The following is an 18,782-nucleotide window of genomic DNA, read 5'->3' as shown; positions in this document are numbered from 1 at the left end:
CCGTGAAGCCTCCAGCCTAGATAGGAATTAACAATCCTTTTCCTTTGCACCAGTCTTCCAGGACTGAAGGAGGCAGGGCAGAGCAAAGGTAGTCCCTGGGGAAGGGAGAGAGGAAGGAGAAGGAAAAGAAAGTCCCTTGCCTCAAGTGAGATTCACCCTTGTAGCTGTGACAGTGCAACGGTCAGTTTCCTAGACTCACACTGGGTCAGTGAATAACTGGGAGCTTGTGAAGGCCAGGAAGAGACGGAGTCCCTACGTTTTTAGAGTCGTCAGAAACACCAAGAGGGCTCTCCCAGGGGCAGAAACTCCCTGTAATTTTGGCTTTCTTTTGTGGGCTAGAGTAGAGACCATAAGCCACAGCCAGAAATACTAGAAGAGATGGTTCTACAGAAAAAGGTTTCATGGGGAAAAAGGGGGAGAATACAAAGTGAGGGATGAAAGAAACTAAAGCGAAGAGTTCTTTAAAGTGCCACTTAAAATCCCCAGACTTCTTAAATCCTAGCCTTTTAGGATCACGTGCTCTAGAAATGCAACTGCTCTGTGCTGTCTTTCTAAAATGATTTGAACTCCTTTTCCAACAAAGGAATATCTACTGTTTTTACACTTAATCAGCTATAATGAAGGAATATGAAGAGCTGTCATGTGCTTATTAGGGAAAATTATCAGATATTCTTTTATATGATGAAGTAACACACTGAGCTGATAATTCTATAGTGCGCACTAAATTACAATTAAAGGCCTTTCTGCTCCACCAGAATCTCATTTATAATCTCTATGGAAATATTCTTCCTGCAGTTATTTCATTTATGCTTCCTTTATCTAATTACTATAATATTGGTTCTGAATCATATTTTCCTAATGTACCCTTATTCAATTATAAAGTTATTTTCAAGTACAGTTACTTTCTAATATCAAAGAATACCACTTGCCCATCTATGCCATTTGTCATGCTTTTTAATTGCAGATTGTTCCTGAGCCCATTTTTCCCTCCACTTTTAAGTAGGGTGAAACTTCTATAAATCAAAATCTATTGAATTATCCTATTTTTTTTTTCAAAATAATAGCTTGGAATGAATGTCTTGATCATGAGATGTACAAAATTAGATATTCCATATTTTGTATACCTTTAATATGTCCTACTGTTTTGCTGGGTTTCGAGAAAAGCTTACATGGAAGAAATACTCGTTGATCCCTAATGTTCTGTGTTTTGATTTTTGGAAAAATGTTTCTTCTGAAGGGTTATTTCTGACTTGGTTCTTTTAGCCGGGAGAGGCCAGGTTAACAATATGGACGCATGAGAATATCGAGTCAATACAATATTAGCCTCTTTAAGACAGTTTCCTAAAGGTAAGAGGCACAAAGATTCCAGAAGTGACAATGTAGTTTGGCACCCTGCAAGTCCTTATGTGTGATTCCCCTGAATAGGGATGGATGGACCCTTGTAGATGGATGTCTGCACATGAGAGGCCCAGTAGGTAACCGACATAGATTTGGTTTCCTCTACCAGCTGGGCTCACCAGGGAGACAGACCTACCGAACATAAAGTTTTTATGGCCAGAATTAAATAAACTTAAGTGAATGCGCGATGTCTCAGTGTAAGTTTATTTCCCAAAGACCTAAGTGGCCAAAGGGTAGAATGACTGGTCTCCAAGTTATCAACTTAAAATAATCTCTTAAGAAGATCCAGAGCAATGTGTAATTAGCTTCAATAGCTTATACTGCAGCAGTTATACTGCATCAGTGTCTCAGGAATTCTCAAATTTAACAAACAACCATTAAACTAAAAAGAGGAGAAGTGTTTTCTATTGAAGACTGTTTCTACTTATTTCAAATTTTCCAACAAGCAAAAATGAAACTGTAAATAACTCCTCTCATTCTTATTCCCATATAAAATGCTCTGTTAGTTAAAGAACTCATTTAAATGAGTGACAGTCTCTCTTATTTGTGGCCTTTAAAGGGCAATAAATAACTGAACTTCATGAGAGCTTGTGATGATGACCAGGATCCCTTATGTGATCTAACCATGGGGTCTCCTGAGCCTCTAGGGAAGGAGGCCACAGGGCCAGAAGACAGCTCCTCCTCTCCTCTGTCCCCCAGATGCCATGGCTGGACCAGCCCTCAAATGGTCACAAGGCTTCTAGGATTTAAAAAGAAAGGTCTTCCACACAAAGAATTTGGGGCAAAGCTCTGGTCTTTCTCTAAGGCCCTGTTCTCCAATAATGAGCTGCCCAACATAGCTTAACAATGAATTTAGTACTTTATATTCTTCATTTCATTTATCATGTCTCTTTAGTTTTAAGAAATCAACTCAGCAACAGTTTTTGTAAGGGGGGGAGGTAAATTAAATATCTATTAATTATAAAATTACATATTTAAAACATTTTTAAATGTTTAGTTATTTTTGAGAGAGAGAGAAAGAGAGAGAGAGAGAGAAGGAGAGGGAGAGAATGAGCTGGGAGGGGCAGAGAGAGAGGGAGACAGGATCTGAAGCAGGATCCAGGCTCCGAGCTGTCAACAGAGTCCGATGCAGGGCTCGAACCCACGAACCATGAGATCATGACCTGAGCTGAAGTCGGACGCTTAACCGACTGAGCCACCCAGGTGTCCCTAAAATTATATATTTTAAAATTAAAGAAAAAAAAAACCTTAATCATTAGACCAGTCCTATGAGGCCTAGCCACTATGCACTTTTTGCATGTGAGGTCCCTGCAGAGTTAGATAACTTGTCCAAGGCCACACAACCACTGAAAGATAGAGTCAAAATTCTTGCCTAGAGATCTGTATTTGGACTACACTGCACCACACCTATTAATACCCAGCTGTCCTTTGCTTTTCACCTAGATTTGGCCAGCTCATGGCCCTTTATCTCAGTGTCGTCAAGGACTACTCCCCCCAAAACCCTCCTGACTGCAGCCACAGGGAATATTGTGGAATTACTATCTAATTCCAGAACATTTTCATTACCTCAAAAAACCTCTACATGTGTATATTCATATGTACAAAACTGACATGGATAAGTGTTATTTCATTTAACAATATTTTGTCTTAAAATGGGGGATGAATCTTGATATTGTCTTCTATTCCATTCCATTTCATTCCATCAATTCCATTACATTAAAAAAAAAAACACAACAACTTACAGTGACTCACTACACTGATTTCATGTCCCATCATTTGAGCTGTAACTAAGAGTAAGGAAAACTTTGCCCTGGACTATGGTAGGTCTCCCTGTCCTGCAGGTCACAGCACCATTTTCTTTACCTTGCATGACACTCAGCATGTGAGCCACTACTTGGTAAATATTTGTCCTCCCGGGAAAGCTTTAGGTTCCTGGAGGGCAGGGCCTAGATTTGTCTTGTTTCGACTATACCCCCAGTGCCTGGTGCAGTGGAGGAGTAGGTAGGTACTCAGTACCTGTCCGTGGACTGAATAAATGTTTGCCTCGAAAGGGAAAAATAAACCCATACTCTCCTTTTGGTTAGTGTTCACACAAGTGAAAGGAAATGCAATAAAACATACGATCTTTCACTTATTACCAGTGTAAGCCAGCAGCTCTGTCGCCTGTTCCTCCAAAACAGGGACTTGGCCTTGAACTATCCACACAGTGTCTCAGTGCTTCATTCACTTTGCCTTACAAAGGCAGCCAGTCCCCAGGACCCTACAGAGGAGCTCTATCAATGGCATGAACAGCGGGGCCCCAACAAAAAGCCTCAGCAAAAGCTTGGCTTCCAGTGAATCAGCCAGCAGCCACACGTCCTCACCCTCCCCTGCGGCCCTCCACTCCCCACCCTGCGCCCTCTACCTGTCCTTGCCAGTCTCCTGCTTGAAGAGCTCATCAAACTGCAGCATCTTGTGGCGCGTGGTCATAAAGGCCTTCAGCCGCGGCAGCACGCGGCTCAGGAGCTGCAGGTTGTTGTAGACCTGGCCCTTGCCGTCGCGCCGCATGTAGCTGCTGGGGCCCCAGAAGATGAACACGGTCCCCTGGCTCACGTTGAGCAGGTCGTGGCGGTTGCGGAGGATCCTCTGGATGCTGGAGTGCGCGATGACCCTCAGGCTGGTGCGGTTGCCCACGTCGCGCCCGTAACCGCGCGTGGGGGCGTCGTTCATGCGGATGACGCACTCGGTCTGGTCTATCTGGGGGCCTTGGCGGCTGTGCAGCAGATGCCCCGAGCTGGTCACCAGGGCACAGTCCCTGCAGTGCATTTTCAGGGGCTGGAAGGCAGAGGGCGAAGGACACCATCAGCAGGCAGCCCTCACTTGGCACCACTAGGTCATTTCACCGCCTCAGAAGGCGGCCAGTCTTCCCTCTCCTCCCTCCCATGCCAGAATATATTTCTCCTGCTATTACCTCATTCACTCTTACATTCTCTCCCAAATTGGTGACAAGGAGCATTTGACAAGATGGAAAGAGGGCTTGCATTGACCTGTCAAACACTGGGCTCTGGGCTTAGCTGGCACCAAATAACCAAATCCCCATAACCCAGCAAGGTTGCTGTCACAGCCATCTTACAGATGGGAATACTTGGGCTTGGAGATGTTAAAAAATTTGCTCAAGGATGCATAACTAGGATGTAATGAAGTCATGCTTTCAAACCCAGGTCTTTCTGAATCCAAAGTTACCCCAAATTGACATAAAGACTACACTACATTTTGCTATGACATTAGCTCTTAGCTCACATTATTGAAAGCTAAGCGTTTATCAATATTCTTGGATGCTGTACAAATATGCTTATCCTAAATAAACATCGCCTGAGAATCACATGGGGGAAACACATGCAAATTGTAATCCCTCAGATGCCATAATTTTGAAATGACAGCTAGGATAGTTTCTCCCATTTTAAGGGGAGAGGGAGTGAAATTGAGTTGGTCCATCTTCAAAAGTGTAAAAAAAAACAAAAAAAAAAGCTTCAAGTTCAGAGCCACAGACCTTGGGAGTCCTGGCTGTGTGGTGCCCAAGGACAACGCCAACGGCAATGCTCAACACCCTGAACCAACGATTTGCTTTCTGAACACCTATGTTCCCACAAATTAAACATTCCCCTGTTTATGTTTAATGAGAACTATCTCTTAGTTGCTGTTTGAACATAATGTAATTAGGACCTGAGGCCAAGGCCAGCAAGTGCACGAGAAAATTACAATCAAGAATGTTCTGAAGGAAAGTAGCATTGTTAGACTTGCCCCAGAGCCTCTGCCCTTCCTCCCAGTTAACTTTGAACAGGACATACTGGCTCCCTGCATAATCTCAGCAAGTTGGATCCAGTTTAGGGCTTATATTTACTTGGGGGGGGGGGGCAGGGTTCCTGAGCCATAGCTCTGCCTTCAAAACCAGATGAGGGCACGTGAGGACAGCAGTCTTCCCTCACTGCATAGTGGCAGAAGGGGGCGCCTGGGTGGCTCAGTCAGTTAAGCATAGTGGCAGAGGGCACCAGTTTTGGGGGCTTATAGGATGGATTCAGCCTCGTCTCCACTACCTATTAGCTGTGGGACCTTGGTAAGCTACTGACCTCTGTAAATCTCAGGTTTCTCATTTCCAAATGAGGAAAATTAATGCCCCATTCTACCTTGGGAGAATTGAATACACATAGTATTAGACTGGGCCATTTGAAATTCCCAGTACCTGACCTATAAAAATAGCAATTGCAGGGAGTTGAACCCAGTCCCTACCATAGGACCTGGTACAGTGATCATTCAGTAATGAAAGCTGTTATTGGGATTATCTGTCAGAGTGGAGTGCATTGTAGATACTCACTAAATCAGTACTGATCACTTTGGGTTGATAATTGACATATAAGCTTATGAAATGTAGATTCTCATCATTCATTTGACATCCAAGTATTGTTATTAGGTGACAGGCACTAGTAAGAATAGTAAGAATGCAAATGGAAGGAAAAAGCAGAACCCCTAAAGTTTATACTTTAGTAAGGGACAGCAGGTCAGTAAAGGCTTACAATAAAGTATGACAGGATGAGAAGGGGTACTGTGTGAAAGTATTAGTAGAGGGGGCTATTTAGAGCACAGCAAGTCGGGGGACATGAAAGAAAGAGCACTTTTGCTAATGGTGATTAGATATCTCCATGTGCCAGGCACTGTTTTGAGCTTTTTATATAGTTGCATTAATTCTTCAAATAACCCCATAAGAAAGATAATATATTACCCCCCCCCCCCCCATTTTACTAATGAGAATATTGAGGGATAGAAAAGAAAGGAACTTGCTCAAGATCATCCAGTTAGAAAGTGGCAGAGCTGGAATTCAAACCGAGGAAATCAGACTGTAGAGCCCATGGGATTAACCATCGTGGTTAATGGCGTCGCAGTGCAGTAAATAGAATGAATAGAATAAATGCCCTGAGATGTTTTCTTAATTCATCGTCTTCTTCCTTTCCTCTCTCAACCCCAGAAGCTCAGTGTTGCTGTTTCTTAATCAGTTATTGCTTTAAGAGCTTTGGGCTGGGTGGATGCAGTAAAATGACAAAAGTCTCGTATCCAATACCTCCATCCCTTGGAGCTCTATTAACAGTGGACTCATCCATCTAGAGCCTTAAATTAATGAGGGTGAAATGTACTTAAGCCCAAATCTCCCTTTGAGGAAAAGCCACATTATGTATAGAAAGCGGCCCCTATTCCCTTCAGGGAAACTCCTGGAACCTGGAACATGAGGCTCTTGTGAATCCCCTGAGGGGTTGAGGGGGAAGTTCGTGGGCCAAAGGATGGCAGAAATACTTAATTTTCCCTTTTCTTATTTTTCCTGCATATCCCATACATACAGGATGAAGAGGGAAGGTTAAAGGATCTATTCAACCATAGAGTTTCAATCATGTGTCAGGCATTGAACTTGGTGATATAGATAAAAAGACAGATAAAATCCTGTTTTTCCTCTCAAGGAAGCACACAATCTAAGGCAAGCGTGCCCCCAGATAAATAATTACAGGACCGTGGAGTAAGTGCTATAATAAAGTTAGGTACAAGGGGCCATGGGACCAAAGGTGAGAAAACATTTGAGCCTGTCCAGAAGAGCTAGAGAGGCAGGAAGACAGCCAGGAAAGGTCTGTGCAATGCAAACTAACAGAAGAGGTAACTTTAAAGAGCCAGTGGTTAGTGGCGTCACAAGACATGATAGCACAAGTGAAACCAAAAGCGTTCTTTGGATTTGGTGGCCTCAGCCAAAAAAAGTCTCAGTGGAACAGAGGCGGCAGAGCCTCATTTTGGTTGGTCGGGAGGAAGTAGAGGCGGATGCTTGGCCGCAGGGGGGCTGATGGAGGGTTGCCCGAGGGGCAGGGCGGACTCTTGAGCTGACCATCCCACCCGGTTTGTTAGGGGTTGTTTGGGTTTCAGCATTGGAGGTCCTGCACCCTGGGAAAGTTCTACTCGTGGGGAAGCCCCCTAAAAAAAATTCCTACAAAATTGACAGGGGCATCTGCAAATATCACGTCACTGGGTGATGATTAGGGTCAGGAGACCCAGGATCTGAATTACAAGTCAGGTCCTTGACTTTCTCACCCGTGAGATAAAGAGATCAACCAGATACATGTGGCCACATGACATTCATTCGTTCATTCATTTGAAAGACATTTATGGAGCACTCAGTACACCCCCGAGGTGCTGTGTAAGTCAGTGTATTTGTTTAATAAGGTCACTTTGTAGGATTTCATTCCATTGGACCCTATAGCCATGGGAACTTGCTTTTTCTCATCAGACTCACCTAGAATTACCATCTTGAAATTTCTAGTTTGATCATTGTGAGACATTGTGCTTCTTTTTACTGGGGAAAACATTCTGAAGAAAAGTCCCGCATCTCTTTCCCCCATAATGAACTATTCTGCTGTGATTCTCAAAGCACAGGGTGGCTGACGGGTGAAACCTGGGTCTCCTATGGAGACTGAGGTGCCTTCTCTGTGTCTCTTAGGTGTGCATGCGGCCAGTGGAAGACCCTTTCAGGGAAGGCCATGGTTCCCGACTGTGCCATACTGATCCTCTGTGCTTCCTGGACACCATCAGAACACACTGGGTCCAACCAGTCCAGAAATCCCTCCCTCATGCTTCCTGTCCATCTGCCTTAGCTCTGAGGTATTGATTACCTCGGGCAACAACACTCACTCTTCGAGTTGTGCAGGCGCACCAAACAATGCAAAAAAGATTGAAGTCTGAATTATGCCTTAAGTGTCTTTTGGTAAGTGGTGCCAATAAAATGACAATAGCTGTTCTAAACATAATGTTACATTTCCCGCAGCTGAGAAGAGCATGTACCAAAGGCTGAATCACTTCCAAAGGAGGAAATGAAGTCTGTTTTCTGCATTTGGAAGGACTGATGATGTCTTGGGAGGCAGGATGACTAGAAATTATACAAACTCCATGACCCTGTTTCTCAGGATGCATTACAGTCCTCCAAGAGAGCCATGCTCCCCCACATCTCAGTATGATTATAATCCTTAGTGTCTTAATGATATGGGTGGAAATATGCATGCCTTGGTGAGTTAAGATTCCTGAGGCAGTGTTCACATATTCTTCCCTTAAGCACTCAGATGCTGGGCTGATGAATCACTAAGCAGAGGACGGGAAGGTGAACTTGCAGCTTTGTTAGCGGCCTGGGAGATAAAACTCCATGGAGGACGCGAGTGGAGGCCCCTTCTGGTGAACTCACTGGCTAGCAAGGCCTTCTCTCCGACTTCCTCCTCCTCACAGTATTTAGTCTCCCTGATTCTTGGGGACGTTTTCCTTAAAGCCCCATTTAGTGAGGTATACCATCCTATGGTAGGAAACATGGGCACCCTTATCAGGTTACTGCAATCTTGGTAATCTCTTTGCTTCCGGACACATAAGAGGCACTCAATATATACTGAATAAAAGGATGGATTGATAAATGAGTGAATGAGACCCAACAGCCTGTCTTGTCTGTTCTCTGAGAAAGCCAACCTCCTGGGACATAAAAAGAAGGCATAACGGACGCCTGGGTGGCTCAGTTGGTTAAGCATCTGACTCTTGATTTCAGCTCAGGTCATGACCTCACAGTCATAAGATCGAGCCCCCACACTGGGCTCTGCATTGGGCATGGAGCCTGCTTGGGATTCTCTCTCTCCTCTCTCTGACCCTCCCTATACATACATACATATGTATGTATGTATGTAGGTACATACATACATAAAAATTAAAAATAAAAAAATAAAAAGAAGGCAGTGTGGTGCCCTAACCAAATATTTGCCTAAAGACCCCAGCCCTCTGTACTAATGCCATGGAGAGAAAAAGGGGGAGTATAATGTGGAAAGCTCTGTCTGGAGAGAAGGAAGCTATGGCCATTTGCCTCAGGGCAGCCTCTTTGTCCAGGGAGCTATAATGGCCAGAGCTAAGGGCGCTGCCTGGAATTAATGGCTGGCTAGGAAAAAGGCCCAGGACACAGTGAGGGCCATTAAGCCCAGCCAGTTATTAATCCCCAGTAAGAGCTTGATGCCAAGGTCATTAGAGCTGTTGTGAAGTAAAAAATGCCCAGGAAAATCTACAGCGCATGGAGGCCACTGGTGCTCAGAGCTGCAACCTCGTTAGGGCCCGAGCATGTGGCGGGCCTGTTGGAGGTGGGAAGGCTGGCTCTCTGGAGGGAGTGTCCACAGTGCACACACCTGGAGCTTACTGTTTTATTTTTGCCATCACTCTTGCTCCTTGCTAGTGTGTAAGCATTTGTCATCGTCCCAGTACCTAGGAGTGGTGTCTACAACTTAGTAGGGACTCAGGAATGTTTTAGAATATTTTAGAAGGTGTGAATGGGTCTCTCCTTTCACCACTTCCCCGCAACCCCCCGCCAAACCAGAGACTAGGGGAGCGTGACAGCTCGCATCACAACTTCCTCCTTTGGGCTCAAGCGGCAGGAGCAATCCCTGCTTGAGAAAGCACGCTCGGGGAATCAAGGTCTGATTTCTGTCACAGCCCAGAGAGCAAGAGCAGAAGGAATTCTCCCTGTGACCCAGCTGATGCCTCCTGAGCCTTTCTTAAGAGAATAGACCAGGCCAAGTCAAATTAAACTTGACACCTAAAACGCTCAGTGATGTCCTTGCAAACATTTGCAGCATGGCAATCTCAGGTTTCACTTTTTAAAATTCTGATTTATTTGGCAGAGGGAAAGGTACCTCAGAGCATAATGTCCATTAGCTCAGTAATGAGACCGGTCTTGCTCTGGGAGCTGCTTGTTGGTCTGGAGCAAACATAAGATATATTAAATGGCTTCAGGTGTTTCAAGAATCTCTGCACTTTTCAATCTGATGTTTTCCTGTAATTACTGGGCTTTTATTAGCTGTCAATCTCGGTTCAGCCTGACATGGGTATAAGCCACTCTGATTATTTAATGTGATTCCCTAGAAAAATGTTACTCTTTCAAGCTGCTCCTCTCTCTCAATGACAAGCCCACCCACCAGCTTTCACTGCCAACCTTCAACACCACCTTTCCTGTTTTTCGTCTACTGGCTGCCTTAGGATGGAAGAACTCCATGGGCAGGAGGCAGTACTGAGCAGTATTTAAAATATGGCCTTTGGGGCGCCTGGGTGGCTCAATCATTTGAGTGTCTGACTTTGGCTCAGATCATGATCTCAGTTTGTGGGTTCAAGCCCCGCTTTGGGCTCTGTGCTGACAGCTCAGAGCCTGGAGCCTGCTTCAAATTCTGTGTCTCCCTCTCTCTGTGCTCCTCCCCTGTTCATTCTCTCTCTCTCAAGAATAAACATTAAACAAATTAAAAAATAAAATAAAATAAAATATGGCTTTTGGAGTCACTGACTTGAATCTGCTTCTTCTACTTCTTAGATGGATAATTTTAGGTGAAGTGGCTTAGATTTTCTGAGTCCCTGTTTTCTCATCTGTAATATGAACGTAGTAAAGCCAATCTCAAAGAGAGGGTTTGGCATCTCAGTTGATGGCACACCTTCCACCCAGTTGCTCAACACAAAATTGAAATCTCATTCCTTTTTTAAAAATTTTTTTATTTCTTTCCTTTTTCTAAAAAGTTTATTTAGTTTGAGAGAGGGGGGAGGGAGGGGCAGAGGGAGAGAGAGAGAGAGAGGGAGAGAGAATCCCAAGCAGGCTCCATGCTGTCAGCAAAGGGCCCAATGTGGTGCTTGATCCCACAAACTGTGGGATCGTGACCTGAGCCGACATCAAGAGTCGCATGCTCAACTGGCTGAGCCACCCAGGCACCCTGCAAAGCTCACTCTTGATACCTATCTCTCCATCTGCTACAACTCTTCCAGCCCTCTTGGGTCTATCCTCCTACATGTATCCCAAACTTACCACTTCTTGCAGAATAGCATCACTGGCAGAAATCTCAGAGATCGTCTAGGCTGATAATTTTCAGGGTGTGGTTCCCAGACCAGTAGGGACAACAAAGTCTAGACTCACTGAATCAGATGCTCTGAGGTGGGGCCCAGCAATCTGTGTTTTAGCAAGTCCTCCAAGTGATTTCTGATGCATCCTCAAGGTTGAGAACCCCTGGACCAGGCCTGTATCCTCATTTTACAGAGGAAGAAGCTGAAACTCAAGAGGTTATGTGATTTGTTCAATGTCACACCCTAAAAGCAGCACCTGGGATGAACTCCAGGTTTCCTCACTCCTGAAAATCTAAGAAAATCCACTTATATCCATAGAATGTTCAAAGCCACTGGGGACTCACTGAAAAGGAACCATGGATTAGTAGTACACTGAAGCTGTAACCTACAAATGGAAGCAATTTTGTGGAGGAAGTTGAATAAGAAGGGCTACTCCTTATTTGACAGTCTACCCTCAGCACGACTGCCTGCCTCTGTACCACCTGCCTGCCTATTTGGAATAAGCAACCAGGAATGGCTACACAGCATGTAAACCTCCCACCACAGGGAAAGTACCGAATGCCTCTGTGCTCTTGCTCCAGAAGGTGGGCCACTGTGGTTTCTCTCCAGCCAGTGCAGCCCCTCAGAGGTGTGGCCAGACTCAGAGGTGTGTTGAACTGTGTCCATCCCAAGAGCCCCTGTACACACACACACACACACACACACACACACACACGCTATGTTGAAGTCCCACCTGTGCACGTGACCTTATTTGAAAAAAGTTTTTTGCTGATATAATGAACATGTACGTCAAGATGTAGTCACACTGGATCAGAGCAGTCCCAGTGTCCTTAGAAGAAGAAAGTCTGAGACACAGAGACACCCAGGGACTACACCAGGTGATGAAGGCGGCAGAGAAGGCAGTGAGGCATCTACTGGCCAACGACGGTGAGGAAGCTGTAAGGTGCAAGGTAGGATTCTTCCTTAGAGCTTTTAGGGAGAACCTGGCTCTGTGTAAAACTTGATCTCAGATTTCTAGCTGCCATATATACCAAGAGAGAGTAAATTTCAGTTGTTTTAAGACAACCAGGTTGTGGGAATTTGTTCTGGTGGCTCTGGAAACAAATATACTGCTACCAGCACCGTCTTCACCCTCAGCCTCCCACCATACTACCAGCACCCCCACCCACCAGGGCTTCTTCTGGGTCTGGTAGCTTTCACCCTTACAGCGCACGCTCCATGCAGCTGTAAGAGTGAGGATTTTAACGCACAGAGCACCCTCCTTCCCTACTTGAAGAGTAGAATCCAAATTCTTTGCCTGGTTGGAATCTTGCTCACCTCATGGCCCTCAGCTCAATTCACTTGCCATTCTCACCCCATTGACTCCTGATCTCCTTTCTGCCACCGGGAGACATCAGGCGTTCATTCCTCCTCTGTGTCTGGCCTTTGCTTCTCCAATTATTCACATGCTCTGCTCCTTTTCATCTCTCAGGTCTCAGCTTAAAAGTCATCTCCTCCAGGAGGTCCTCTCTGACTGCTTTAATTGGAAGTGGCCTCCCCCCACTTAGCACATAACAAAGATATTAACCACTTATGACCCTGACAAAATCTTCAGCTGGATATGAATACATACATCATCTAACTTAAAATCCAGAAAACAGCCTTGAAAGGAAGGTTCTACCATTGTCCTCGTTTTGATCAGATGAGGAAGTTGAGCTACAAGTTTATCATGATCCCATTATTCACGATCCTGTTTATTTCCTCTGGCACCTACCACAGTCTCTAATGATTTACATTTTTAATTTCTTTATTGTCTGTCCCTGCCACTAAAACACAAGTGCCACGAGAGCAGAGATCATGATGTATGCATGGCACACAGCAGGCACTCAATAGATTGTTAGAGAAATATTTCACTTCCTTACTTTCTCTGCAAGCAGTAGATGATTCTTCTCTGTCCAAAAAAGGTGTGGATGAGTTGTCAGAGAGACAAGCCCATTCCCAGAGCCTGTTTCTTCCCTGGTATGCTAGTACAAGGATTGATGTTACACACTGGCTCACCTCACAGACTTTCAGATAACTCCCTGATGTGATTTCCTTCAAAGGTCACTCATATGCAATTACTTCCTCTAGGAGGAGATTGGATATAAACGCCCCCTGTGCTCATTAAAACAAACAAAAAGCTGCATTTTTATTAGAGGAAGGTGATATTTAATGCTGCCAGACAAACCAGATTCCACAAAACTGGCTTCTTTGGCTTCTGCTACATTTACAAAGGCCTTAACATAAACACAGCGTAGTCCAAATCTGGGAAGATAACTGATAGGGGATTGTCACAAGAGAATTATGAGAATTTGGGACTTCCACATATAGCTGAATTAAATGGAGGGGGAACAAGCCATGGTTTTGGTGGACCAAATGAGTAACAAAATCTAACTGGACAGAACATTAAATCTGTAGAGTTAAAGTAGAAAGATCACACTGGCTTGGGAGTCAGACTTGGGTTCAAATCTCAGTTAAGTCATTAAAAATTTTTTTAAAAATGTTTTTTATTTATTTTTGACACAGAGAGAGACAGAGCATGAGCAGGGGAGGGGCAGAGAGAGAGGGAGACACAGAATCTGAAGCAGGCTCCAGGCTCTGAGCTGTCAGCACAGAGCCCGACACAGGGCTCGAACACACGGACCATTGAAATCATGACCTGAACTGAAGTCAGACACTCAACCAACTGAGCCACCCAGGCACCCCTCAGTTGAGTCACTTATTGTAGGTGCTTCCCTACTCTCAGCCTCAATTTTCTCATCAGTAAAATGGTATGGTAATCACTCAGTAAGACATAAAGAGTACTACTATCATGGCTTCATTGTTACAGATACATAAAGGACTCTCCTGAATGACCCGTTACCTGACTCTCCTTATGTCCAGTCACTCATGGAGCCAGCACACTCAACCTGTTGTATCCCTGGTGAAATTGATCTTTTCTACCCACCTGTACCTTCCTTCCCCTTGACCCCACCCCTGGCTCAACCCGCTATCTTCACTGGATCACTGCCAGTCCTCCCACATACACTTCAAATGTCCACAGGTGCCAGAGTGGTCTCTCTAAAATGCACATAATTAGGACCTAAATGTTAGGGGTCCCTAAACCCTAAAATTCCTTAGTATCCTCCTATTGCTTTGAGGGTGAGGTCCTTCCAGTGGCTCACTGGACCCTCGTACCTCGCCAAGTCCTGTATCCTGACCCTCTTGCAGCTCTCCACACTCCAGTTGCACTGACTTCGACTTTGTGGTCCAAGTGGCACTATTCATGAGGATTTGCCTTGGGGCCTTTGCACATGCTTTCTCTGGAACCCAAGCTTCCTCTGTTGTAAACTGGGACAATAACATCTACCTTGCAGTGTTATTTTATGACTTAACTGTAATAATAATCACATTCAAAGTCTCCCTCCCCTGCCTCTTCTCTCCTGACTTTTGTAATTCCTTCAGCACTCATTCAAAGCGTCATAATCTCAGAGAACCTTCCTTAAACTCCAAGACTAGCTAGCTTAGCACTCTGATTCTCCCTTTATAATTCTCACCATGTCTATAATCACTGACTCAGTGTCTCTCTTCCCCACAAAATGGCAAGGTTCTTAAGAACTGGGTTCATGTTGGGGCACCTGAGTGGCTCAGTAGGCTGAGCATCCGACTCTTGATTTCCGCTCAGGTCATTATCTCACAATTCATGGGATCGAGCCTGGCATCTGGCTCTGCTCTGACAGGTACAGAGACTGCTTGGGATTCTCTCTCCTCTCTCTCTGCCCCTCTCCCACTGTTCTCGCTCTCGCTCTCTCTCTCAAAATAAACCTTAAAAAAAAACTAGGTTCATGTGTTTGTTAGGTTTAGGTCACCCTAACATCCCCAGGACCTAATATATAGTAGGTGATCACTAAATATTTGCTGCACAGGTAGCTAAATTAGTTCATGCAGGTGAGGGGAGCATTCTAGAACCACAGCCTCACCCAGGCTTTCTCTTTGGTTTTCACTTCCATTTGGTGTGCCCAGGCATAGACCAAGAGAGAAAATCATCCCAAATAGAACATTTAATTTGGTGCATATACTTAACCTTCTCACAGAAGACGGAGTAGTACAAACTGAACTGATCACACTGTAGCCTTACATTTTATTCACTTTATTATCTAAGCATAAGGGAGTTTTCAAAATGAACCATTACTTGAGGCTCTGGACACTGACTACTGCCAAGTAGCAAATAACCAGATTGTGTCAGTGTTGACACTTTGGTCCTGGAGCTGATGGTTTGTTTATTGAACTGCCTACTTTAGGGGCTCTGAGAGTGGAAGAATGGTCATCAGCAGCCTGAATAACAACTCAGCACCCCAGCTGGAAACACACGAGTAAACAAAATCATAATTTTTAACTTTGCCAAGCTCAGTAAACGCCATCATGATGCGCTACCAGTAAGGCAGCCATTAGTTAAATAAATAAAGCACAAAGCTAAGAACAGGATTATTGATGCTGGCACAGTATACTCATTTGCTGACCATTGATAGACATTAGCTGTGATGTACACACTAGGGAGGTACTTTGCCACCTGCTTTCATTTGCTAAACATCATGCATCCTCTGGGCCACAGAATTACTTACTTTGTATTAGTGAAAAATCACCTTTTCTTCTTTTCCCTTTTCATTTGCTCAATACATAGTTATTAAGTACCTACTCTCTGTGTAATGGAACCTCTTGGGCAAGCTGCCCAGTACACAACTGCCTTTACTCCTCCGGCAATGCCTCGACCTGGTGAGGTTGTAAAATACAGCGGAGCTGTTCCTGGCAAAAGGCATCCCAGCTTTTTCAAGAAGCCTGCGAGTGGATGAAGGCAGAAAGGACTGATCATTGAAGAGAGTTTTAGTTCTTTTTTTTGAAAGAGGGAGGGGCTTTTTTTGGTAAAAACAAAACAAAAACCAGTGAAGATTTTTATCCAGCCTTCTTCTTTTCTTAATACTCCTCTTTGGCTTCCTCCATATATATTAGATCTCTCTAGATTACACTCAAGCACATTAGCAGATCCCTAACTCCTTGGAGACTTTCAGGATCCTGACTCATGGCTTCAGCCAACTTCTCAGTGGAGGTGTCTCCTCTATTCTACCTCTTCCCCCATTCATACCCTTATTCCAACTTGCTGGAATCCTATGGATTGTTTTTATTCCTATTGATAGTGCTAATAAAAGCTGGGTCCCATAAGTGCCAAAAGAACAACAGTAATGGCTACCAACCGTTACCAAGAAACTTTTTATATTATTATACTTATTATGATCTCATTTAAATTCTAAAGTAAATCAGCAAGGTACGTATTACCTACCGCCTTGGTTTATATTTGAGGAAATAGAAAGTCCAGGTTAAAGTGCTCAAGGTCCTAGAGTTTCTAAGGCACAGCCTGTTTGGCAGCTGGGTCAATCCCACTCCCAGATGTGGGCATGCTCCGTCCACCATAACAGACAAAACAGACACGAGTGGAAGAGTTGCAAAGAAAAGAAGATTGAAGGGTCTCAAGAGAAGAAGAAAGAAAATCTACAGTGGTAGGAACTAGTAGATAATAAGAATGGCAGGAGAATGAAGAAAGCATTGGAAAACATAGACATTAGAGGCACTGAGATGACACAGTGACTATAACAATTCTTAAGGGGACAGAAAGATTAAAGAGAAAATTCAACAGAACAGCTAGAATTCTGGAGGCATTCAGTGCAGAAACAAATATTTCCACACCACTCAAAAGCCATCCGTATACAACACACTGCATTATAATAAGTGACATTCATAATGGGGATCCTAAATCATCAAGAAAAGCTTAAATTAAGTTAAGCTTTGTTCACTTAGGTAGGAATGTATAAAATCAATTTGGAACCTTCAAGAATAATTTAGACAAATACAATTTGGTGCTAAAAGGGACTATGCTTATGTTATTTTATTTTAAGCCTCATTTGTTCATAAAACTCATTCCTCAACCATGCTTCAAAATGAGGTGCTAGACTGCTCTGAGAAGTTATTGCTGAAGGGTAAATAAGCTTTTCTTTCCTCATTCAGGTGTGATAGACTTTCCACCAAAATTCATGCTTCCCTCCCCCAGTGTAGTCATAGATGGAAGTGGTTGCTTAGTCAGGAACCACATTCCTTGTCCCCATGCCTCCAGGGGTATCATGTGTGTCCCAATGAAATCGGAGCAGAAGTCATTGGAGAACTTAAGAAGCAGGTGCCTTCTCCACTCTCTGTCCCCTTGTGATGTCTTGATATACGTGGCACAGTGAACCCGGAAGCCACCTGTCAAAGACAGTAAAGCCAAGGAATGAAAGAAGACCCAGTCCTTGAATCATTGCTTAAATCAGAGATATTAGGAACTCCCACTTTTTTGACTATGTGAACAAGGATAAAGAAACCGCCATTTCAGAGCTATTATATATTTTATAAAGCAGGCAGTATAACTGTAATTATTCTCTCATGCAGATAGAAAGCTTTCTTTTTTTGTCTACTTATTTTACTTAGTGGCTAGAGTAGAGGAAGCACATTTTCTTTTTAAAGTATAGCTTTGATCATATGACTCCAGCTAAAAGATCTTCCATAACTCCCTATTACCTGTAGAGGGAAGTCCAAATTTCATATATATATATATATATATATATATATATATACAAGAGAGTGTGTGTGTGTGAGCAGGAGAGTGGGCAGAGGGAGAGAGACAGAGAGAGAGACAGAGAGCGAGACAGAGAGAGAGAGAGAGAGAGAGAGAGAGAAAGAGAATCTTAAGCAGACTCTACGACCCTGGAATCATGACCTGAGCTGAAATCAAGAGTCAGATGCTCAACTGACAAAGCTACTCAGGCACCCTGAGAAGTCTGCATTTCTAAAAGTGATCCTTTTAATCTTATTTTTTACTGGTCATTTCAAGAACTCTAAACTCCCCAAATGGGACCACCACTCATTAATTCAAATGTCACATCCTTGTCTTTGCCCATAGAGTAGCCTCCTTCTGGAATGACTCCAGTCACTGTAGCTTACCATCGTTTAGGGTCCTATGTCAAGGCCAAGTGATCAACAAATTATCCTTCATTCCAACTGCTTGAGTTCAAATCCCATCACTTACGAATTGCTGACTTTGGCAAATTTCTCGACTTCCCTGTGCCTTAATTTCTTCATCTATAAAGTAATGGTAATTATATAAACTATTGCATAAGGTTGTGAGGTTTCAATGAGTTAATTCACAGAGGGCCCTTGGCCTGCTCTCTGCCATCAATATAACCCACTTCATTCTGCAAATTACTTCTTCATCAATCTTGACCAGTCATGTGTCACCTCCTAGGGAGGCAGAGGAACTTTCCATTGTTGTGTCCCATACTGTCCCGCAAAGTGGCTTAATTAAATGTAGAAGCTGTGTAATAAATGTTGGTTGAATGAATGAATATATGAGTTTCCAAAGTTGCAAGAATTGGATTTCATTTTTCCATTTACTCATGATTTTT

At 43.8% G+C, this 18,782-nt stretch overlaps 1 protein-coding gene across 1 annotated transcript in view; it reads right to left on the bottom strand.

Moving 5' to 3' along the window:
• ST6GALNAC5 (ST6 N-acetylgalactosaminide alpha-2,6-sialyltransferase 5) overlaps window positions 1-18,782 on the bottom strand; it is a 180,629-nt gene that overhangs the window by 23,151 nt on the left and 138,696 nt on the right. The window contains exon 3 of the mRNA XM_043575307.1: window positions 3,803-4,212. Within this exon, the coding sequence (XP_043431242.1) occupies window positions 3,803-4,212 (410 nt within the window). The remainder of the gene's footprint in view (window positions 1-3,802; window positions 4,213-18,782) is intronic.

This window comes from Prionailurus bengalensis, chromosome C1, assembly GCF_016509475.1.
Source record: "Prionailurus bengalensis isolate Pbe53 chromosome C1, Fcat_Pben_1.1_paternal_pri, whole genome shotgun sequence".
In the NCBI taxonomy this organism is placed as follows: domain Eukaryota; kingdom Metazoa; phylum Chordata; class Mammalia; order Carnivora; family Felidae; genus Prionailurus; species Prionailurus bengalensis.
Note: the sequence above shows the minus strand (reverse complement) of the source record. Positions and strands in the feature narration are given on the sequence as shown.